This window comes from Cloeon dipterum, chromosome 1 (genome assembly GCF_949628265.1).
Source record: "Cloeon dipterum chromosome 1, ieCloDipt1.1, whole genome shotgun sequence".
Classification (NCBI taxonomy): Eukaryota; Metazoa; Arthropoda; class Insecta; order Ephemeroptera; family Baetidae; genus Cloeon; species Cloeon dipterum.
Genome location: NC_088786.1, coordinates 22,770,353 through 22,794,703, shown reverse-complemented (window position 1 = coordinate 22,794,703; position 24,351 = coordinate 22,770,353). Strand labels below are relative to the sequence as shown.

Sequence of the window (24,351 nt, the reverse complement as noted above, 5' to 3'; positions counted from 1 at the left end):
AGTGGTGCGACGCGTAATGTTGCGAGAGTTATGTGATGACTGATAGCTCGCGTTCTCGCCGCCGGAGTAGGCTTACCCTAGCGCCCGCCGATTAAATGGTTATGCAGCCCGTGTAGCGTGAATGATAAGCGGGTGGACTACCTTCTCATTGTCTCGCAGATTGCGTAGCGTTGGAGGACGAGAGAGGCATCCAGCGCTCGCTTTTGTTCTGTAGAGAGCTGATGATTTTTTGGGAGAAATTTTTATCACGCGAACAATGCGGACGGAATTTTTAAGTTGGGAAATAATCTCCGTCACGCAGCCATTCTTATTCAAAAGCACAAAGAATTGATTTGCCCTTTGGATTGGAATTCTTGATGGGTCACTTGGGCTGGCATATTCCTCGTAGCCTGGGAGCACCCCTTTGAAATGCAAATAGGCCGTCATTTGATAGCGTCAGGCTATCTCTCAAAGCAATTCTACTCCAAATTGCGCTATTTTTCTTGTAGTTGGTGTAATTTTCGTGTTTCAAATCCAAAGCTACCCGTCAGCGTTCTATGTATACGGCCGATTTTATTTCCCGCAACATGATAGTCAAATGAGAAGGACACTTCATTAAATTACAGCCGATTTAACGAAATGACAAGAAAAATACAAATCATGAGACATGTAGATTTGCGGGATTGGATTTTTCACAACTTCTGCGACGCCAGGGATTTCTGTGTATTTACGAGCGAGCTAATTATGATTAGTTGCGCATTGGGACACAACAAACGGCTCATAGCGGACTTTTAATTTGATTAAAGAACCCTCCATGGCTGCGTCCACCCGAACGGCTCAAGGCGCTAAACTTTCACCATTCATCCCCTCGGCTTCCGCGTTTATAGGCCAAAAACGTCGTCTTGCGTGTTTACGCTAAGCGCACAAACTTTTGACAAACGACCGTAAAAACGGTTGTAAAACGCATATTAGCTATAAATGAATTGGGGCACGCACTGCGTGTGTGTTTTCACCATGCCCAATGCAATTTAGACGGCCCGAAAACCCGGCTTCCCTCTGGGAATCGCAATGATGTGCGATCCTGTCGATCCATCGGATTGGCGTCGGCCTTTCGCTGCCGACAGCGCATGCCTGAGCTCTCTTTGATGCTTGATTTCTCATGATTAAGATTAACGACTCTTTGTGCAGTTTTCTGTTTCTTTTTTTCCCGGGCTGCGCCGCTTGTGTAATCGTAATGAGACTGCTGCTTTATCCCATCCGTTCCGAGCTCTGACAATGATTTATCCGCTTCCCAGCTTCCCTACATACCTGGAAATTAAATTTTAAATTAAAAGGCCTGCCGCTGCTAAGCTCTTAAGGCTTCGCTCTCGAAGCAAGAGTTCTCGTTGTTCTCTCTCTACCTGCTCCACCACTGTGAGTACTTTTTCAATCTCCCTTTCCAAGCCCTATAAAAAGATGCTCGCAGCTCTGTCCGCTCTCACGTTCTTGTAAACTTTTGCACAAACACCTCGGTACGCTGACGTCGAGCTCGTATTGATAATTCGAAAGTAGGTTAATGTGGAGAAGCGTCGTTGCCACCATAGATTAGAATCTCAGCAACTTTTCTTCCTATTCGTCATTGTTAAGTTTTAATTTGGTTGGCAATTATTCAATTCAAATTAGTGGTAAAGTGAAATCTAAAAATAAATTTTTTCTTTAGAAATTAATTAAAATAGAGAGACATAAAAACCATGCCGTTAGCTAAATTTTCACAACAAAAGAATCTGAAAAGCAATCATCATTACTGGAGAGGGTGGATTCAAAAGGGAGATCAGAAAGATTTGCTCAAGTCTCTTCCCTCTAGCTCAGCACTGTTTTGCTAATTAGTTTCACGCTCTAATCTCGGGCGCGCCTCGTTCTCTTTTCTGTTCTCGAGAGGAAAGTTTCGCTTGCAGAGCGGAACGTCAAACAATGAGGGAGAGTGTGAGTGAGCGAGACTCAATGAGACATTTCAAACATCCCGACAGTGGCGATTAAAGCTTTGAATATTTAATATTGCTGACTTATTGCACAGATGGACTTTACTCGTTAATGATAAAAGTCACTGCCGGCGCTGAGGCTTGCAGGGCTTCCATTGTTCAGCAGTAGAGCGCCAAAGTAGAGCACCGAAGTCAAGAGGCTGTGGCCACTCAGGCGTTATTACATGGCCGATTATACACAATGTCGAGCGCATACATACGTATGTATTTGCAAAATGCACTCAGTGCTGCTGTCAAAGCAGCATTTGGTCCGAGAGGAGAGACACCTCCACGTGCTACCTTAAAAATGAAAGGAGGCCTGCAGCAGCAGCAAAATCGATTTTCACCCCTCTTCTTTCCGCGTTGTGGCAAGCTGATCTAATTAATTTGGCTGCCTTCTGATTGATTGATTTTAATTCAGCACGCATCGATTTCCTCCCGAAAGATGGATGGAAACCGCGTCAGCCGACACGTTCGTTAGTCCTCTGCGCTGCAAGGAGAAACTCGGGAATATGAGAGCAAAGCTGCTCGGAATGATGGAGTTTGTAAGTAAGTTTGCGGCTGTCTTAGCGACGTTGGCTTTCAAAGGTTCTGCATATTGCAAGGCAATCTCATCGAAAACGAGCTCATCAAAATCTACATTATGCGCTTCATGGAACGGAAATTAATTATTATTAAGTGAGATAATCGTTAGGGATCAATAACGTGGTAAAATTGTGAGCCAATTAATATTACAAGGAGAGATATTATTTATTCATGCCTCTTCAATGCACTCCAGAGTTATCAGCAACTCGCAATCATCAATTAATCCCAATTAATCCTCTCTGATGCTAACATGAATGCTCAATTTATGAGGTTTGTGAAGGCTAATGAGTGAGGGGGAGTTCAATCAGTTCAACTTAAAGGTAATTTTATTTTTAGAAACTTAACTCTTTTTAACTCCGCAAGAAAATAAAATTTTCAATCACTGAATTAAAAAAATCTTTATAAGCCAGAACTTGCTTTAAAGTGGATTGATACATGGTGACAATTGAAAAATATTTGAATTGTTGGATGCAAAAGCAGTAGTTGATCGATAACTTATTTGTCCAATGTACAATATGTATAAATCAAAAAATGATTTTGCTACAGTCAATATTCAAATTTGTCAAATTTTCTACAAATTGACCGCATTTTCTCTCGTCGTGATCTGTTTAACAGCGTATGAAACCTTTTAAGGAAACTCTTTGTTGTGAAATAAAATAATACATATTTCAAGTATAGGGAGACAGTTTTTCACCTTTTGAAAAGCATGCTAACGTTGCAGCCACATTTATAAAAAAAATAGAGTTCTACTTACGTCAATTTTGGATTCAACTGAATCCTAAGGCATGAGTTCATGTACTGGTAACAAGGATTTTCCAGGACTTTGCAGTATCAATCCTCTTTATACGTACAGAGGCTTAACCAATCACTCACAACTTTCGCAGCTGCCGATGTGTAAATTGATATGCGTCCACTGGACAAATTACAACGCCGTATATGCTTGGAAATAATCGAGTTGCAGCTTTAGGGATTGCGTCGCTCGTGTATTCATCGCAATCGATTTGCATTTAAATCAGATTTGCGCGCGTGAAATGTGCAGCTCGTGGCTAATTTGCAATTCAACCAGCGGCGCCAATTAGATTTCACAGTCGTGTTTTGCTCGCAGAATGAGTGATTGGCTTGTCCGCACATCCATTCTTCGCATATCAATTAGTTTACGCGAGCCGAGCCTGCAGAGTAGGTGCGAGTGACAGAAACAAAGAGCGCCAGCCAGTCGTTCTCTTGAGAGCGTCGTACAAACGAATGGCCCAAAAAGCATCTACTAATGGTGTAAAGAGGTTCTCAGGTGGCCGGACGCAATTTGTTGTGCGGCCAGCTTAATTGAAAATGCCTCGCGTTTCTCCACTATTTTCACTGCGCAAATATAGCGGTGCACGTGGCAGGCGGGCGCGGTTTGTTTTTAATATAAATCTGGCGCTGCTAAAACCGCGCTTGATGTAAATTTTATTCGCGCTTGGTCATGAAATTTTTATAAACCCCGTAAACCCCGAATAAAAGCTGCAGCAGGAGTTAAGTATGGTAATAACCTGACAAAACTGGCTGCTTTTTGCTCGCGGATTTGAATATGCATGTTGGGCGGCGTGTGGTGGACTCACGAGGCCCCGCCCTTGCCTATAGCTGTCTCTTGTACACAAATACGTGACAAATTGCAGCAGCCAGACTCGTCAAAAACGCGCCCCAGTATTTTGTGCACGGACGGCCCATGTTGAGGGTGACACAATAAAATGAAATGTGGAGCAGATAAGCTGATTCGTGACTAACTCGCAGCATCTCTCGTTGAGCGGTGCAGCGGGCGCCGATCGATTAACCCTCTCTCGGCGTCGCATCATTATTGCCGATGAATGCATGCAGGCAGCATGGTGCTACAGGATTTGCGACACAAAGGAGGTGGGAGCGCGGAAATGAGACGCGCAGATAAGATTTCCCGCTTTATGTACGCCGGTCTTTCGCTCACAAACGCTATTTGTTTAGGACGTAATAAAGAATTTATGACGATGCATAACGACGTGCTTGAGGAATGGCGTGCTATTATTCTAAGTCTTTCGGCAGCTATTTTTACTGACGACGAAGCGCCTTTTTTCAGTGGGTTAGCTAATTTGTCACCGGCGACGGAAGACGTTGAGCGATCACTTTGTTTCAATCTTTCTTGCCGCGTCGCTAGTATAGATTTTGCATTTAAAGTAGGCTTCACATTTTTCACATTTTTGCGGGTATCCCAATTGCATTGCCAAATGAAAACTTTTAAGTTGCACAATTTTCTGGAAGACAATCAATGTATAATTAAGTGTAAGAAAACTGACTGAGTTATGGCTTCAATTAAATCAATTTTTATTAGAGTGGTCTGAGCCGCGAGATTTAAGGCGGCGGCTGGCGGGAAAGGTTTAGCCGATTTTTTCGCCCGGCGGCGGCTGGCGCGGCTGGCAATATTAAAGTGTGATAGTACTTTACGACTCCGATTTTTGCCAGATTTTTGTATTGTCAGAGGAATTAAATGCAGTTTCCTCGGTGTTTAGCGAGATGTATATTTTTCCATATTTCTACAGAAAGGAACTGCTCTACTATAGTTTCAGCTACTAGTTGCAGCACTAACTCTTGAGCTAGAATGGAAGCATAGCCGAAACTGGCAGAGCAGGACCTTCCTGTAGGAAAATGGAAATAAACAGCCCGTTACATACCGTGGAAGCTGCATTATTTAATTCTTCTGACAATTATGACAACCTCGCATGCTTCTGCCTTCATTGGCATATCTTTCAAGATTTTTTTACTCGTCTCTACGCCTAAACTATTGCAACAATGGAGATGAGCCGGCATAATTACAAAACTACGACCCTTTGAGAGGTAATTCTACGGCATTTAATTTATAGCTTGACCACGTAGGAGGCGGGCTAACGATTTAGTGTCTCGTCATCAGTGGGAATAGCCCCGTTGTCACATAAGCAAATCTGGGTTGCAGCCGATCTGGTAGCGCTATGTAAACGATGTCTCGGTCCAAACGTGATGCAGAAAACGAGGGCGGGCTGACCTAATGATCGGGCAGGGACTAGCAGCCCCCGGTGACCATGTGTTTGGAGCGCTAACTGCTTTAAATTAACGGGCGAGTGAGTACAGTGCGGTGTGTGTCTAAGGACCCGCCGCTCCCCGAGGGGCGGACATCGCAATTGCAATTCCACCGAGTCGTGCGCTAAATCCAGCACCCTCCAGGGATTTTCCTGGGCTTTGCGAATGTGCTCCCAAACGCGGCCTCTCGCTCTCGTGTTTTCAGATATGCTTTATTGCATCCTCTTTGCAAAAGCAAAGCACACACACGCGCCATGACTGGCCTGGCCTGGCTGAGCGAGGGAGAAAAACGGGTGGTCACCCCAGTCTGCTTGCCTGGCCGCAGCCTCGTTCGCACCAAAGTGATGAGACGATCACACTGCACACGCCGCTGATGGTCTCGCGCTCATTTGTCAGGCCGATTAATCGCTTTGGCTCTGCCAGAGAGTAATATTCCGAAACTATCTTGATGAGCGCTGTTAAGTGGGATGGGGTTAATCATTCCAATATGCTGCGCGGAAAATCACTAATGAGAGCTCAGAACGTGGAGAACGTATCTTTCTGCTTTTTACCATCGTCTTCAAAGTCTTCTAATTAAAGGGAAAAGAAAAATCTTGATAAATCTGTACCCATTTGAAAAGTCACAACAGCCAAAGGAATAATATATCTTGTATTGAAATCTTTATTTAAGATTTAGGAGTGCTTTTGACGATGGAGGAAGCTGAAGAAGCCAATAAATCAACATTTCACATCTCCCGTTCCAATTCATCGAGCCCACCCAGTCTTTTGAAGAGTTTTGCTTTCTTGCATTTGATGAAAACAGCACTTCATCCTAATTTGTCCCGAACTCTCAAATAATTGTGCTCGTTTCGCTTCTCCCAAAGTTAATATTCGAGTTTAGAGCTGCTGTCAGTGGCTGCTGTCACAAAAGACTCTCTGACGCACAAAACTTTCCTCTTGTACTTTTAACGAAATTTTCACTTCATGACATTAACTCAGAAACAAACTTGCGATGACATGAACGAGGAGGAGACGTGATTAATTCTGAGCCAGCGTAATTTTCTCTCAAAATCAGTTCGTTTATGTCGTTGTTTCTACGTGCCAAGTAGGAAAACACGAAGCACACACCCTCGAGGGACAAAGCCAGCGATTATATGATTAGGGAGCGTCCGCCCCTCGACCAGCAAGGTCCGGCAATTTCGTGCTTTGTTGCCTGGGAGTTTGGGCCCCTGCTTAGTTATCTTGTTTATCCTTAAAACGCGTGTCAATATCCCCGGAAATTGCTAGAAATTACCTGACTAACCTGCATGTTAGCTGTGCTCCCGTGTAATTCGAGAGGTACTAAAGGAGTGGATTTTCACACCCTTCATTATCTGATTGTTCACAGCCATAGATATCAGTTTCATTTGCAATAAACTTGCTATTACAATATACTAACTTTTCATCAGCTCACTAGATTTCTAAAGTGTTTTTTTTTAATACAGTGTACTTGTTTTTCTCAAGTAAGCAAAAAAATACAAGAGCTTGCGATATTGTAATTCTTTTAGAATTTTTTCAATTCTTTTAGCCTTTCATTCCTTGTTTGCCTATGGAGTGACCATTGTAAAATCAATTTTACAATTTTAAATTTGTTTTAGCATATAAACAAGTGATAAGAAAGCAACATTTCAGGCAAACAAACGTGTGGAGAGAAAAGCTGAAGGGGACTGATCTTTTATAACTTAAATCATTTATCATATTTTTCTGCACATCGTAAAAATACATTTTTTTCACACGTATATACTTTTTTTAATCAAGAGATGAATGCGATGAATTCTGTCCGAGGAATACAGGCACATGAGTTTGCGTGCTAGTATTCAAACAGTAACGACGCTCTCCCTCGTCCATTATTCCATTGGGTGGCTGCTCGTTTTAATTATGATGATGAACAGAGACCGAGTTTCATCTCACTCCGCATCAGACGAGTGTGCGATCAATGTGTGCACAATACACGTGCTACACTGCACATCGAGGAACAATCGATACTATTCAATTTACCGCTGCCGCTTGGAAACAGGTCCGAGCAGCGAAAGGGTCGGACCAAGAACAAATGGGGCTGGCCGCGCGCTGTTTGTGAGTATGACCTGCATTGTCGGCTGAACTGGCAACAAAAGGGCGTGTGTGTGTTTGCCTAGCGCCAGGCATAATGAAATGAATACGCACGCATGCATTGAAAATAGGGCGGTGGTCTCGTTTTAATATGCACGAGCCTTAGCAAAATTACGCCCCGCTTGCCCGACTTGCTGACCTTTCGCCTCTCTCGGGCCCACTCAGCATCGTCTTGCGAAAAAGCGCCAGGCTGGGCTGGAGGATGGCTTCATAAACCTTGCCTCGACTGCTTCTCTCGCCGCCGCGCACCAGCTTTGCAGGGGGAATTTAATTAATAAATATTGACCTGCCACATTAGCTCGCCGGAGTGGTTGGCTAATTTGCGTAAAGCGAAATTTCATTTTCTCGCGCACGTGGCCCATCTTTTCAACCCGTGCGTTTGATGTGAGAGCTGCTTTGCACCGCGCAAACATGTGCATGCGCGCGTTGCTCTGACGGCTTGAGTGTTTTTCGTCGTTCTCGTTAGTGCGATCGTGTAATTAACGCCGGGGCTCAAGGTACGCGTTTACGGCAGCCTCAAGCGAATAATCCACGATTCTAAAGTGTAAGTTGAAAAATTAAACTTCTCCAAGTACTCAAGATCCAAGACTGATGACCAAGGAGCAGGGTGCTGTACATACACGACTCGTTTTAATTTTTATTCTTTATTTAAGCTTATAAGAAGGTAATCGTTACAAATTGCAAATTTAGGTATAATTATGAACGCCCAGCAAGGAAAAGGTTGTGCCATGAGCCGTATGTGATTTGTATACACTTTGAAACGAAATTTTTGATTGTAAATTTAAGTAAATGCGCAAACAGCATTGGAACGGGATTTCTGATACTTTTGCAAAACGGATCTAGCCAAAGGGTTTCAGGTTGTTTCCTTCTAGCGCAGTTTTGAAATTGTAATGATGTTGAAATTTTGTCAATATATATTAACCTTTGATTTATTTGAACAATTAATGGAATTGATTAGTTGTATTAAACTGGTGGCTCAATAGGACTGAAACCTGACACATTCATTTGATAGGTTAATAAACAAAAAGATTTAACTCTCAACAAGATAATATTTAACAACCGATTGAAAATTAATAAAGGTTAATAAAAGAGGAATTTGAAATTCAGATGGGTGAAATCAATATGCTTACCTGGAATACATTAAAATTTTAGTTTGACTGACACCCTAATCGATGAATAATTCATTTAATATCTGAAAGCGTAAATGAAGGAGCTCTCAGTGTAATTGCGGCAGATTCAATTCTCAGACGAGACATGATTCAGCTCTTTTTCTCAAATGCAGCACCAGCTACAACTGATAGGTATAACGATCTCGACAAAGTCGGCTCTCCGGCCTGGCCCGTGGGAATGCAGAAGGTGATGCTGGCGCGCGACGCGCTTTCATAGCAAATATTCAGGAGCTATATCTCGCGCCGACCGACTTGATCGATCGCGCGTTCGTCTGCCCTCGCGTAATATTTATGTTGACTGACGACTATGTGTGTGCGAGAGTGGTGCGGGAGAACGAGGCGGAGTATAATGTGGAGTGCTTTGCCGCTGCATGGCAGGCATCAACGAGCACGCAGCCTCTCATTATTCCACGTCACTCGCAATCACTCGCAGATCAGGCTCAAATTTAATTAAAATAAATGCCCGTACAGGAGGTGCGCGCTCCAAAATAAAAGCTCCACTCTTCCGCTCGTTTAATCAAATTAACTCTAGAATTGATCAGGCCTTTTTACTCGCTCCTTTTTTAAGCTCTGTGCCCCGCTTCTAGTGTCATGTGGGGTGTTTGTGTGTTTGTGAAGCGTTCTGTAACAGGAGCCGATTATTCATGATGCTCGAGCCGGCTTGTTTTGCGCCTCTGCTTTTTTGTTCCAGCGGATATCGGACGCTTTTGAGCACGAGTTGCGAAAGCCGCCCTAAATCTCGATGATATCCTCATTGCGTATGTCGGAGTACGATTTTAGCCGTCGGCAAAATGCTTCAATTCATGAGTCATCAAAGGAAAATCACGAAAGAAAAATAGCACGCCCTTTTGCTGTGTTGACTTAAAATACTGAATTTTGCAATCATGAAAATTTAGGAAGTATACAGCAAGCTTGGATAAATGCTATTTAATCACCTCTTCACGGTGCGCTAAGAACAAAAACACGCTTAGTGTTATTTGCAATTTCTCTGGAGAATTATGTAAATCACGTATTCTCACAGATGCTTTTGGCTTATTCTACAAAACATTGCAATGAAAATTTAGCCAAATATTTAGTTCGGGAGAACCAATTTCATCTCATTCATACCAACATTTTGTACCTTCGCCAGTACAACTATGAGAGCTCATGAAGGCGTTTTAGTCAGATCAACATTTGCAAATGACTTTTAAACTGTCGCAAGCAATGTAAATGAAAGGAAGCTATTTTAAGCTATGCAAATGTTGAAGTTAATTTTCTGGAATAATCCTAACAGGTCCTATTTGCATGAAGAATTAAAAGTCTGGACATTTTCCTCGACTGATAGTAGAGTAATAAAATGACGTTCGGTCAATTGCAGGAAAACGCGCGGAATTTAAATTCTTCATATAGTTAAATTTAATGTGCTTTGGCTCTTGATACCGGTAAAACGAGAACAGGATAAATAATGTTTGTCGAAACCTCACATATATATTGTTGTGGAAAGCGAATGTTTACACGCTTACAGCAAAATATTTGTCATCGCTCTCTTTTATGACGCACATACCTGCTACAGACAACAATTCAAATGCATACTTTAAAGTCAATTTCATCTGGCACTTAACCAGCGGCATTTTTAGCCGTGTAAAAATAAATATGAATGATTTAAACCAAAATTTGAAAATCTCATGACGGAGCATCATTAACAAAGAAAGGCGATGAATACGTAATTTGCGGTATTTGACTTTGGCAGCGAAAGGCTAACGAAATTACTGCATGGGCTGTCAAGCTTTTCAGCCATGTAGGAACAACAAACAGAACAAAGTTTGCCGGCGAATTGAAGTTGCGTACATATCTGGGAAAGGAAGCGCCGACGCACATAAAAACAAGCTGCGGAGCCTATTTTTTGAGAGGAAGAAGTAATCTGTTAGCCGGGCAGAGAAGGGCAAACTTGCGACTAAACTTTTGGGTTTCGGTGCTGTCACGGAAAAAGGAAAAAAATTGAAAAGGCAAAAGTTGGGGAATCTGAGCGCGCGCGGCGTTGTTGAATAATTCCATTTGCACGCGCGAGAGGTGCGAACGCGAGGCGGGAAAGCATTCAACGCAGGGGCACGCTCATGCAGGCTGCGTCATTAAAGGGCAGCACTCGGTCGAAAATCCAAGTCAACAATGGACCTGGAAATTTGCTCAGCGAGCGACGACAGAGGCAGGGAATTCAAAGGGACGGGCCCGGTTTGTTTCCGTCTGTGCGTGTTATTGAACAATATGCAGCAGCCGGAATGGCGTTTGTGCGCCTGTTCCAGCCAGAAAGCGTTAATATTATCGCTATACACATACTCCCGGCAGACTACCTGCCGGGCGGACAAATTGCTGGCCGCTTAAAATTGCAAATGAAACCCGGAGTAGAGTAATTAAGGCGTCGGAGCAAATTACTTGCTTTGCATTTCTTTTATTTTCCTCTGCCTTGGCTGCAGAATTTACGTTTTCATTTCAGCGAGAAAACGATCCGGCGGCGTCGCTGTTCATTATTCCGCCAGAATTTATCAGAGCGGAAGCTTTTTCGCATGCACAAAAGAAAGTTGGTGCTTTCGCAATAAGACTGTAAAGAAAAACTTCGGAAACCACAGACAAAGTTAATTTTCGCCGGCACTTGTCTAGAGACGGCGCGGAGAAAAACACCCGTCGACTGGGGACCGCCGCCGCTTTTAATAGCGTCTCTGCGGCGGAGTTAAGACTTTCCGCAAAGCACGCAAAGTAAGACGGCTCAGTTAATGTAGCCCAGAAATTTTCAGCTGAGCAGAAAATTAAGACACCTGCCTGCAGTCGGACGCAGAGCAGTAGCCGAAAGAGGAATGCTTGTCTTACTCCCACTCACTCTTTCCTCCCACGTATTTATGGGTCTTTTCGTTTACAAGAAGTGGAAGCCCACCCTCGTAACTTTGCAAGCAGCATCCCAAAGGCCAATAACTCAGGCTTCGTGTTGGGCGTTCTCCCCGCTTTATTTATACTGACTTTTAAAAGGCCCACTCTCATTGTTTTTCCAACTAAAAGGAAACGAACGGCCTGGGTGGGCGCGACGCAGATGCGTGCGAGCTACGTTATTTACAAAAGCTGCTCGCTGGGCGCACCAAGTGCGCCGGGGAATTGAATTTAAATCATACCAGCGAACGATGCTACACGCCTCTGCATGTGCGCTGTTTGTGGTGCAGGGACACACGAGCTCCATTTTCGCAACGCCGGCTCGCTTTGTCATCAGCGCTAGAGGAAATTAGCCCAGTAGCAGAGCGACACGCGTTCTTGGAAACGCTCACGATGTGAACACATATGCTGTCTACATTTTCAACCACTTATTCATTGTTTCGCTTCTTCTAGCTCTGCAACAGCTCGTAGAACAAGGGGAATTTTATAGGAGTGCATATTATGTTCCACACTAGGAACCTTTTTACGGCAACCATTCCAGCTGGCAGTACATAAGGGACAGTTTTCATTTAATCTGCTTATAATGGAAGAGGATCCTCTTAACGACTTTATATCCCCTTATTGAATTGGACAAACGCCATTCTAGAAATTTATGATAGAGGTTTGGATATTTAGAGCATATCAATGTCTGAATTTTATGAATGGGACTATAAATTTAATCAGGATAATTGCTGAAAAATAACACACCTCCGTTCTTATATTGGTCTACAGCTTGTTCCGCCCCCTAGGGCTTCATCAGCAGTTTTTGAAAACATAATATATATAATCCATACAAGAATGAAAGTTTTGAAGAGTCTAATCAAAATACATTGGGAAATGCAATGAATTCCATGAAAGTCGCCACTCGCCAGCAATGCAATACAGTCCTTGAGAACAATTTACTTGTTCATTCTTGCTAAGTAAATACAAAACTAAAGATTAGTTAAAATAAAATAATATAATAATGGGCATGGAAAACTAGAAAGAAACATCAAACAAAAAATGTGCAATCCTTCACCGCACTGAGCCTCAATCACAAAAATTCAATCGCAAAATAAATATCCATTGATACAATTAATTTGCAATAAAACTGTACCATATTTTATTTTGTGCATACTTTTATTTAAATTCACTACACAATCAACAGAATTCATTTCCAACAAGTGAATTTTGTAAACCAGTCTCGATAAAAGTGGAGCTGCCTTTCAACATAAATATTCTATAGGTTCCATTTTTCAGAAATGGAACATGCAAGTGGGTTAGCACACGCCTGCACATCCATTGTGATTGATGGGTCAGAACGCTGACACACGCCTCGTCATGCTCTACCCGCACTACTGTATTTACCTTGAAACAAAACATTCCCATGCAAACGCTGTCGAGAGCCAACTCGACCCGCGTACATGGAAAATCTGCTTAGCATGCGCTGAAAATAAAAAGTGGAACAATCGTGCTGGCGGAAAAAATGCGCAGCGTACGAATAAATTTTCATAAAAGCGCTGCGTAAGAGGCCAAGCTGAGTGCGCGCAGATACGCGAGGAAATGCGTGTGTACATGTGCTGGGGTGCGCCAAAAATAAATATACAACCTACCGTACGTAGTAGGGCTGAGAAAGAGAGAACACGACGAACGGCAGGCACTACGCCTATTACATAGAGAGGCGAAAGAATTGGGTAAATAAACATCACATCCAAGCACTTGAGCTGCTTCCAAGTGAAATTTCCCAACGATGCTTTTCCTCTTGTGGGCGCGCATCATAACCGCGGATGAGAGATCAAAGTCGAGCAGCGTAGCTGAATTAGAGTTGAGAGGAGATGTTTTCGCTCACTCGCCCATTCTTCTCGCAGCTCGTTATCGATTTCGCCTTCTGCAAGGTAAGGATGGGCGAAACTTTGGGCCGCCGATGGCAGGTGCGAAGAGCGGCCTCCGAAGACGAAACCTTCCGTTTGCCTTGGCTAGCCGAGTGAGCGAGAGAGAGTTTGGGTGAAAGAGCCCGGCAAGCTCGCGTTAATGCCCTTTGAAAACCGGCACGCTTGGAGCGGAAGCAGGCTTTTTCAGCTGAGAGATATAAAGAGCACTTTCGATCTGATCGCCTGTGTAGTGTAAGGAGGCTTTCTCCGATTTCAACTTGCATCTCAACAGGCCTCACGCCTGCAGATTCGAACGGATTGCATTTTCTACAAGTCAATTTCCTGTTTGTCTTGTGTGGCAAATCAAAAACACTCTGGCCCGTTGCTCGTCGCAAAAAGAATTCACGCGGCTAAATTGGATTTTTATTGATTTAATATTCCGCCGGCAGGCTGCTGCGAAATGTTGGGCCATGAATGGATTTCCATAAATTCCGGAGGCAGGGCGGATGCAGATTAAATGGCATTCCGAAAAACCACGATCCAAAAACTGCTGTCATAAACCAAAGCCACTCACCTGCTGGCGAATGAAAGTATGCAACGCGCTCGCCAAATTGATCGCGCCGGTTGCCTACATACGTATGTATAACTTTACTCCGTTTGATTTGCTGCCTTCCAAATGAGGCCGCTGCAAAAAATTCGCGTCGACTGGAGGCTCGGGAGAGTGATAAATTTATCATCCACCCTTCCCATTGTTTACCGCGCGACGTCCACTGGCACGAACGCCGCAGAGAGCGTCCCAATGATTTTAAGCGGTCAGCAAAGTGACGACGAAAAACCGACAGAGATGAATTTGGCTTTTTACAACGTAACGATGAGGTCTGATTCGACCGCAAATGGCGGCTGCCGAGCTTAAGTATTCATCCGAACGGCGGGATCGAATTAAAGTTGAATCGGAATCGGCAGCACTGCCTCTGGGCCGGACGGGCTTGAGCAACTTCAAAAAGTCGGATTATCTGCGGCCAAGTCAGTCCCGTGATGCAATAATGATGGCCGCCCGCGCAGAACGAGAAAACTTATTTCCCCGGCATTCCACCGGAGGCAAGAATTTGGTCGGCAAACACGTGGAATGAAACGCTGGAGTAGGAAATAGCGAGCGAAAAAGATCGATTGGAAAATGAACAGCCTCTCCGTTGGAGATGTGGAAATGTCAAATGAATTTTACACGCAAGAGAGGCTACATTATTAATTGAATTTCGAGAGACATTTGAAACATCCTCTCCACCCTTCCTTTACACCAGCTTTATTACCCAAATTCCCATTTCCTTCCGTATTATGAGAACCCATTTCCTTAATCATATATGCGGCAAAATTGCAATTTGCAACTGGAGAGGATGAATAATTTTGGAACAGTTTCGTGGTACGAAAGAGAAGAAGGAGCTTGATAACTCGATAAAATCGAAGTAAGTGCCACACATTTTCCGAAGTTTAGCTCAAAAATTGATTATGTTTCTATTTCACACTATCAATATTCCTGCAAGAGAGTCGGCGTTATTCTTCAGCCTAATCCAATAACGGACGGCCATTGTTAACCGTTAGCGGAAGAGCAATTTACCAGATTGGACAAAACGAATTTTTCTCCTCGGCAAGCACAAAAAGAGTCTTCCTTCGCTGGCGTAGATTTAATACTCGAGAGCTCACTCGTCCCGTGAATTATACAGACTTTTCACTTGGTTAACCTGGTGCGCGCAAGGAGAAAAGCAACGGCAGCGAAGCCCTGACGCCGGCACCACCAGCTATTGTGTGATTTTAGCAAGAATGCGCTCTCTCTCTCTCTCTCTCTCTCTCTCTCTCTCTTTCGCTCTCACTACTATCTATCTGATCAAATTACAAAGGAAGAGACGTGCCCCTCTTTCCATTCAGCCTCGTCGGCAGCCCTCTCACTTCTTGGCCTGATTTACAATGCAAATGCCAGCTGAGCCAGCGAGCTAGACTTGTACACAAGGGAGTGCAACATTCTTTTCATATTGAGACGTCGGATAATGTCTCAATACCGCCGTCCAATTACACGTCGACGCTGCTGGCAGCCATCGAAGGCCCTGAATTTATTGCCAAACACACACTCTCCGCCACCGTCGCCTCCGTGCTGCACAGGCATTTCGCGCTGGGTCGAATTCGATTTTGTTTTGCCGTACGAAATGCAATGGCTAGACCCGGAGCCTGAGGTGCCGACGACACACGCGGCTAAATTAAATTTCCAGCTCTCTGCAGGGCGGAACGAGCCCGAGCTGCCGTTGTTCACCAGGCGAAAAATCGCCGTGCACTGCTCTCTCTCTCTCTCTCTCTCTCTCTCTCTCTCTCTCTCTCTCTCTCTCTCTCTCTCTCTCTCTCTCTCTCTCTCTCTCTCTCTCTCTCTCTCTCTCTCTCTCTCTCTCTCTCTCTCTCTCTCTCTCTCTCGCTCTATCTCTATCTCTCTCTCTGCGTCCATAAAAGTGAAAGAGCGCTTGGATGATTGTACCAGTTTATATCCATTTTGCAGAATCTGATTTGTTTGAATATATGCTCACTATGCTGCGAAAGATTTTGGGATGAGTGGCGTACTAGCAGATTATGCATCCTTTGAATTTCCTGGTGGATGGTTTCAGGCTTTGCAATAGGCCTCACTCTGCAAGAAATGCCCATTTAAGTTTCATGCATCCATGAATTAATCTATTTAATGTGTTTGACCAGCCCGTTGGCTCGCATTGTTAAGGCACTCTCAGGAGTGTCAAAGCAATGGGAGGTATTTGAGCAGTTCGGAGATCCAATACTGGCTACCCAATGTCAGAGATGGCAAAAAGTGGTTAGTTTAGTGACTCGAAATGCTCAAATTGCTCAACGGGCTGGGAGGCGCACCGGCGCCGACTCGCTTCTTGCTGATGGTTTGCACCTTTGCAGCATGCGTGATTTGGCTTCACGGGACGAATGTCTAGCGTTTCAATGCAATCCTCGGTGCGGAGGCAAGTGGCCCTTCAGTGGGCCTGTGCGGCCTGGTGCACCCATGTTATCCGTTCGCGGTATTATTGGGACCCGGGTTTCAGCATTCGTGCTAGTGCAGTGCGCGCCCTTCCCGGTCCTCAGACAGGGATAAAAAGAGTAAATAGTAACACTTTTGCAGCTGTTTAATTACTTTTTAAATAAAATTAAACACTTCCTTTATCAAATTACCAGTATTTTAAGATAAGGGAAGATTAAAATTCGGTTGATTTGTTAATGCAAGAGAGCACTTCATCAAGATCCAGACACTTCTAAAGCGTGGGTTTTAGGAAACAGCAAGACGCCCATATATTTCAAAAGAAAATCGTTTTCCAAACCACCCGGCACTTGAATAATTCACGTCGGCCAGCCGCTCGCCCTTTTATTTTCCCCAAACAATTACGGAGCGGCGCATTTTTAATTGAAATCCCCTCCAACAAAGGAGACGTGCTCGGCGGGCGGATAAAATGCACTCACTCGTGCAAATTATCCCCCTTTTTGCAAGACGCAAGAATAAATTAGCCGCCGTGCCGCGCACAAAGAGACGCGCTGCTTTTTGTGTTTACAATCGCAAACGAGCGCAAAAGAGCTGCTCATAATCAGAGCAAAAGTTGCTCTTCGCCGGAGACACTCCCACGGGTGCCAGACGAATGTAATAACCGTCGAACAACAATATTATTTTCTCCAGCCCCTGTGCTTTTGAAAGCTTCGTGAGCGACCGAGCGAGCCCTTTGCCGCAGAAACGGACGTTCCGCTGAAAAATTCGTCCAGCCTAATCGTTTCTGTCGCTCGAGCGGAACAAGGACCGCACCAGCTCCCACTCACGCTCCGATTCATCACGTGTGTAATGAAATTATAATCGATACGTCCGTTCCAGACCCCCATGGATGCGATAGTTTGGCGTTTACTAAAGTTCGCCACAAACTCTACCGCCTATTTTGTCGCGGTGGTGTAACAGAGATGCGCATTCTAAACAGACTTCGGATGCCTCTACTAAACAGTGCAGTCATTAATTAAAATTATTTTTAGTTAAAAATTCATATGGTAATAAATACTCTTGTTAACATATATCTAGTGCCGAAATTATCCAACCTAATTTAGGTCACTATTTATGGTGGTATATTATTTGTGAAATCATTTTCGGTTTGGAAGACAGTTTGCTCACACTTATCGCAAAGAGGGCAAAGGCATAATAACTATTCTACAATTATAAAAGTGTGGTAATGCAAACAAAAAGTTTGAAATAGTTGTTCAAATAAGCTGTTATTTTTTTATGTCGAAGCTGAAAATTCTGTAGAGCATAAATGTTTACTAATTTTTTTTCTCGATTCATCATCATTCAATCATTTTGCGTAAAGGAGGACAACAAATAAGGAAAACCCACCTGAAATTTAATTACAAATCATTATGTGCATGTTATTCTTTTCATTGAACTGTATTTTGTAATCACGTTCCCCAGTTTCACAAATCTGGATTTAAGTCCAGATTGAAAAAGTGACTGGATTTAGGTCTTTGAAAATAGATTTAGATCGCGTCTCTCCCTTTTAGCTCCATGGTTAGGGCAAGAGCATTGCTCGCATGCAGGGGCTTCACAGGCAAAGTTGACTCTCTCAAAGCTGGCTCAAAGTGTTTTGTTGTTGTTGTTGCAAACAATACGTGCGGGTGGAGTCGATAACTAATGACTGCAGAAGCGGAGATGGCGAGTAGTGTGCTTTCTCTTCTGGCTATCGGTTCGTGGGCGGAAAGAGAGAATTTTATGGGCCCAAAGTTACCGCCGCTGCCGCCGACACTGCCACCACCGGATTCAATTCTGAGTGAGCGGCAATACTGCTGGACACGCAGAATCTGGAAAATCGCACGATTAATGGCCTCCAGCGAGGTTGCTGTTCTTGATAAATCCGCGACGCTCGAATTACGTCCAATAAATCACGACCGCGGGTGGCAGTTATTCTTCGTTATTGCACACCGCTCTCGCACACTGATGTCCGCACAAGCCAGCAAGCTTGACAGAGCACAATGCTATGGTTTAATGGAATTGCTTTAGACATCCAAGGGCCAAAACACTAATCCGCCAAATTGTTAAACGACAATCTTGATGCTAACAGCATCAACAAAGAGATTATTTTCGTTCAATTTGACAATTTATTAAAGCCTCCAAAATAAATATCACTCCACACTGTTATGATTTACGACAGTATTTTTTTTTAGAACCTCTGCTCAAAACATCCCGTGGGCTAAAAGCTCACTGGGTTCCAATAACACCGCCGAGCGGATAACATGGGACCCGAGTGGTTGCAGAGCCAAAATTTGGCTTTATTTTTGCCTCCCCGCACCGAGGTCTGTGATTAAAACGCCATACAGTTATCCATAACGTCGCCGAAAAGGTGCGCAAACCAGCCAGTGTTGAGCTAATTTAGGATTTCTACCCACTACTAAATAAACCACATTTTGTCCTCTCTGACATTTTTTGGAACCCAGACAGTATTAGACACCAAGAAATGCTCGAATATCTCCCGTTGCTTTGGCTTTCAAGAAAATACCTTAACAATGTGAGCCTTATAACGGGCTTGGAAACGATTAACATTAAAGTAATCTCTCGCCACACTGAGCTGTAAAAAATATTTCACCGATCTGTAAAAGCTTACCACAAGCACTTTTAGCAAAGAGATTGAAATTATATGGCTCCCAAGCTACTCTTGGCTGGCAAATTATTTTTAGAGAGTTGAGTTTGTGGAAGGATAAATTTAAAATTAGCTCAAGAATGGTAATAAAAGGCTGGCTTGGTGGAAATAAAAGTGTGCGCAGTGAGAACTTACAAAAAGCAACTCTAGCTCACTTTTAGGCTCAACAAAATACGTGCGGGTGGCTGAGCAACCTGCAAACTTTTTCAAAACGTAGCAAAGCAATTTTTCAGTCGCTTACCGCGCCAGCAGTTTTTCCCTCATAATTTGTGTCTTGCTGAACGCATTTTCAACGGAGGCACGTCCTTGGCTGGAAACTTTCGAGGCAATCTCATACGCAGATGTTAAGTTTGCAGCGATACAGCAGCACCTATACTTCGGCTTGAATACATTTTTATCCTCTTATCCCCCATTCAATCTTTATTATGACGCAACCACAAGCGAATATGGATGCCGTCTGGTCTGTTGCGAGAATTTTATGCAGCCGCTTGCTTCAGCGTAAATCTCACTAAAAAGCTCTTTTCGCAAAACGGTAGCTTCTATGACGTGCGATAAATCACCTCGTGCAGAGTGTATTGGAGTTTAACGATGCTGAAACTTGTGATCAATTCTCTCAAGAAAAGCAGTCATGCAGAAAATAGCTACCGCTTTGATTCATAGTTGGATTTTCTTGTACAGTCCTGCACTAATATATTTAAAATGTATAAATATATACAAATAAAATTGATCCTTATATCTTCACCTCTAAAGATTAGGCTTCTATTTTTTTAGTTAAAAGTTTTAAATTTCAGCAGCAATACCATCTTCTTTTATTTTGCCTAAAGATATGTCTACGACGGAAGATTTGCACTAAGGTCAAAGCAAAATTCAGAGATATTATTTAAAAAGAAAAAATTGGGATATTTTTTTAAAAAAAAGTGCTGGAATAATGACCGGAATCTGACTTAAGAGTGCAATACTATCTTTATAAAACTCACTAAAAAGATATATCCTATCCGTTTAAATAATAGTCAAGCAGCTAGTATTTTTTGCTTATGATTTAAAATTTAATCCATCAGATTAAACTGAACAACTCTGAAACATGTATATAGATATGAGTGTCACTCGAGTTTGCGTATTAACGTGGAAACACAGTTGCCAAGCAAAAGTCGTTATAATTGATCTGTTGCCGTGGTGGCTCTCAAATTAATCGGTCAGCTGCCACGCAAGCCCTGGTAAACGAGAAAAATCCGATGCGCTGCAGAGATTAATTAGAGATGACGCGCAGCATAGAGACGGCGCGACGCATGCAATAAATCAATACTCGCGAAGCATATTTTTGGCCCTACTGACGCTCTGTTCACATTTTCCAGATCCACTCGGCCACAGATACGAGGCGCACATCGACGTGGGCACTCAGGTAAGAGTTCGGCTTCGAAATCCGCTGCCGGCGTGCATTGTAATTTAGGTTAGTAACGCATGGCCGCGCGTCTCGTCCAAACATGTGGCGGCGGCGGCGACGGCAAAGCGCTTTTCGCCCCGGTAATCAATAAAAAATGTGCGCCAGGCCACTTTTCGCACAGGCCTCTATCTCTCTTCCTCTCTCTAGCTCGCTCTCGCCCGCCCGCCTCCAGAACGTGATAAAGTCCAAAAACTCGAGGCGAAGGCAAATTTCGAGCAGGACCAGAATAATGCGCACGAGAGATGCTCTTCTCGTCGAGTAATAAAGGCCTCGCTTCTATTGTCTATCCCCAAGGTGCACGACATGGCCGAAAAATGTGTTCGTACACGCCGCGATGCCAGAGGACGGTGTTTATTATTAAAAGTTTGCCATTTCGCTGCTCCACACACCACAAACGAGCACATTCCACGACTTTTTCCACCGAGTGAATAATAAAAGATAGCGTTTAATATCCCTTGCAAATGCCGGCCTCGTTATTCCAATTCTCGACGCATCGTCTGCTCCGGTCCTCGTTTTGAAAGACCCGCGGCACGAGCAACGAGAGCTCAGATGTTTATTCTCGGCGAAAATTTGCATGGAACTTTTTAACGAGTTCAAAAAAGTTTTCGCCCTGTGTGCTCGGTGTATTAAGTGGCTCAAGAGGCAATTTAAGATATTGTCGATCCGCGATACGTTTTCGTTCGAGAGCTAGTTGAAAGTTCTAGGGGAATGACGGAAAAGTTCACGTATGTTGCCATCGAGATCAGTGGCGCGGGAGCGTGGGCTGACGCACCGTGTGGAAAACAAGTGAGAGATTGGCACCATTGCTGGCATATGGTTGTCGCCGGCAGCCGTTATCAGCTTTTTTCTTGCGGCGCTTGGCGTGATATAAATCTCACTTTGCTTTTTAAATTGCCTCCCATATTCCCTAACCGCTTTCTAATGCTGTATAAATTTGTGCGGAAATGAACACATCACGCGCCACCCGCCAGCCACCAGCTCATAATGCAGATTTATTTTTTTAATTCAAAAAAATTCCAGGTTCATATTTTACATAATTTTTTTCTGAGATCTGTACATGGCAATTAATAAATCTTGTAAATTTATTAATGAAGAAATGTAGTCTTAAAAAGACTTTATTTTGCCAAGTCCGACATAACCAAAAGTTTTAGACATTAATAACAACTCAACCACAGCAAAAAACGTATAGTGAATTTCCACACAAGAAAACAATATTCACTCTCACGCATAAATATTTGGCCCATATTTTTAAATATTTCAGACGCGCGGTCGTCGTTTGAAAATATACAAATTTTTATATAAAAAATTGGCCGATTACAACAATTATTGTATTTTGCAACAGAGAAAAAATTTAAATTGATAGGAAAATCTGATACATAGAACAATTTTAGCCAAAAAATAATTATGGATTCAACTTTTAAAATCTATTTAGCGTTCGGGATTTTTAATTTTATTTTCCTTGTTTTTTGCTGGAGATGAGAGCTTACGAAAAAAACGCGTTTCCTTATTTTCACTTGAAAGACAAATCCCTGGCGGCAACACGTCCGCTGTAAGATATTCGAAAGGGATATCATCCTTTTGACGGTGCAAGCGCGCGTTAAAAAGCCACGTGAACTGCTCAAATATTAACGAAATAAGCCCGCAGAGTGTAGGAAAAAAGTGTGCATACATTGCACGCGCATCTCGGTCCCATAAAATATCGACCATGAACTCCGACCGAACCGTTTCTGCTCGCTTCATTAATATTCCAGCGGTGACCCCCGGTGCACACAGCACACGCCGGCAAAACTGTGCTCCTTCTTTTCTTTGTTTCATCTCCATCTCATCTGTTTGCATAATTAATCCGCGCGCGTGTTCTCATCTAGCTCTCACGGCAACAATTACGTCCGCTTAATTAAAATTAAACCCCCGCCCGCCACGCGCGTCGGCTCGAGCGCATTCTCCTGTCGGCCTCCGGGCTAATGGTGCTAATTCAGAATGTGTACTATAATGTGTAGTTTGACGACGCGGCTCGTCTCGTCCGCCCGAGCACGCACACGCTACCGGGGAAGCGTGTCTGTCAAGCCGGCTGCATACTTGTGAGCCGGCAGGCGCTAAATGAGCGGCATTCTTTTGTGTCGGCAGGCTGACATTCGACCGCCGCGGCCCGACGTGAACGCCAGTTACTCCGACGACGAGTACTCATCCCACGGCAGGAGCAGGTTTGCATTGTTGTCTGTTTTATTCACCGTGCAAAACCATTCCGCCTGCAGACTCCGGATTTTGCTCACCTCGCGAGCAAGCGTGTATCTTTTGTGCCGGCTCTCACGCACGCGACGAATATAAATAAACTGGATTTGTGCTTTTTAATGTTGCTGCCCTCGAGCTGCTGACTTTGTGTGGGTTGACTTAATTAGAGGGCTTGCAGCAAATGCGACGTTTTTCCGAGCGATTGGATCTTTTTTTAATTTTCTCTATGAACATAATGCCAACAGACTAGAAATATGCACAAAGAGCGCGTGATTTTTTTCTCATACTCTCAAAGAGTGCATTTTTAACAAACTGCAGCATGAATTTTTCTTTCCTAAAGAGAAATATTCTTTTGTGAACAAAAGACTGAGAGCTTTGCAACCTTGTTTTTGCTGTAAGCGGTACACTTTAAAGATGTAAGCCAAGAGGTGGGAAACGTCTAGAAAGTAACAGTTCTATATTGAAACCTTTTAATCAACATGTTTTCAACGTTAACTAGATAAATTATCACTTCCATGTAATTGAAAAAAAAATCAATTTAAAACACTGTTCAAAAAATACTACTCTTTTTCGCGCCTGAAAATTCAGGGACAAGCAACATATCCGTGTTTCCCTTATTAATTAATTAAATTACGAGAGTTGCAAAAATTAACACAATTTGAGAAATCTATTTCACGCGTTTACTGTCAACCTGGTTGACTTACTTATGACTTGAAAATTGACGCGTTAGTTTCAGTAGGTTTGCAACAGGCTCTCTAAGTCAGAATGTTGACAGAAAGAAAACGTTTATGATTAAAAATGGGAAATTGTTTTGAAAAAATATGTTTTTATTTTACTTTTTCATAATTTCTGAAAGTGGTCTGTGTTGCTTTCAATGCCTTCTCTAGTAAATGCGTGTATTTTAAACTTTATATATGATGGTTATTATTTTCATCCGAAAGGGTTGTGAGCGGACTATGGGATTCTGGCCGGCGCTATCTGTCTCGGGTGACCTCGACCCGTTCGACGGGGCAGCAACACTACTCGCGTCAGGACTTCATGGAGCAGTACTGCGTCACTCCTCATCAGCTGAAAGCCCTCGACAAGATCGCTAATGCCGTCAACAACCACCAGGGAGGAGGATTATTTGGCTGCCTTTCCAGCAATCAACAGGTCAGCAGCACACACGCTGGACTTGTGAACGAAATAACATGGGCGGGCTGCTGACCCTTTGCCAAAATGATATTGCTACGCGAAAAATCGAGTTTTCTTGCTTATGTTTTTATATTACTTACTTTCTACTGTTGTAAC

General features: G+C 43.4%; 1 protein-coding gene across 6 annotated transcripts in view; it reads left to right on the top strand.

Annotated features, from left to right (window-relative positions):
- The window catches only part of LOC135935946 (uncharacterized), a 42,784-nt gene that overhangs the window by 4,154 nt on the left and 14,279 nt on the right, over positions 1-24,351 (top strand). For all 6 annotated transcript variants that reach the window (XM_065478624.1, XM_065478606.1, XM_065478580.1 and 3 more), the window contains exons 3-5: positions 20,744-20,790; positions 22,957-23,033; positions 24,003-24,213. In XM_065478624.1, the coding sequence (XP_065334696.1) occupies positions 20,744-20,790; positions 22,957-23,033; positions 24,003-24,213 (335 nt within the window). The remainder of the gene's footprint in view (positions 1-20,743; positions 20,791-22,956; positions 23,034-24,002; positions 24,214-24,351) is intronic.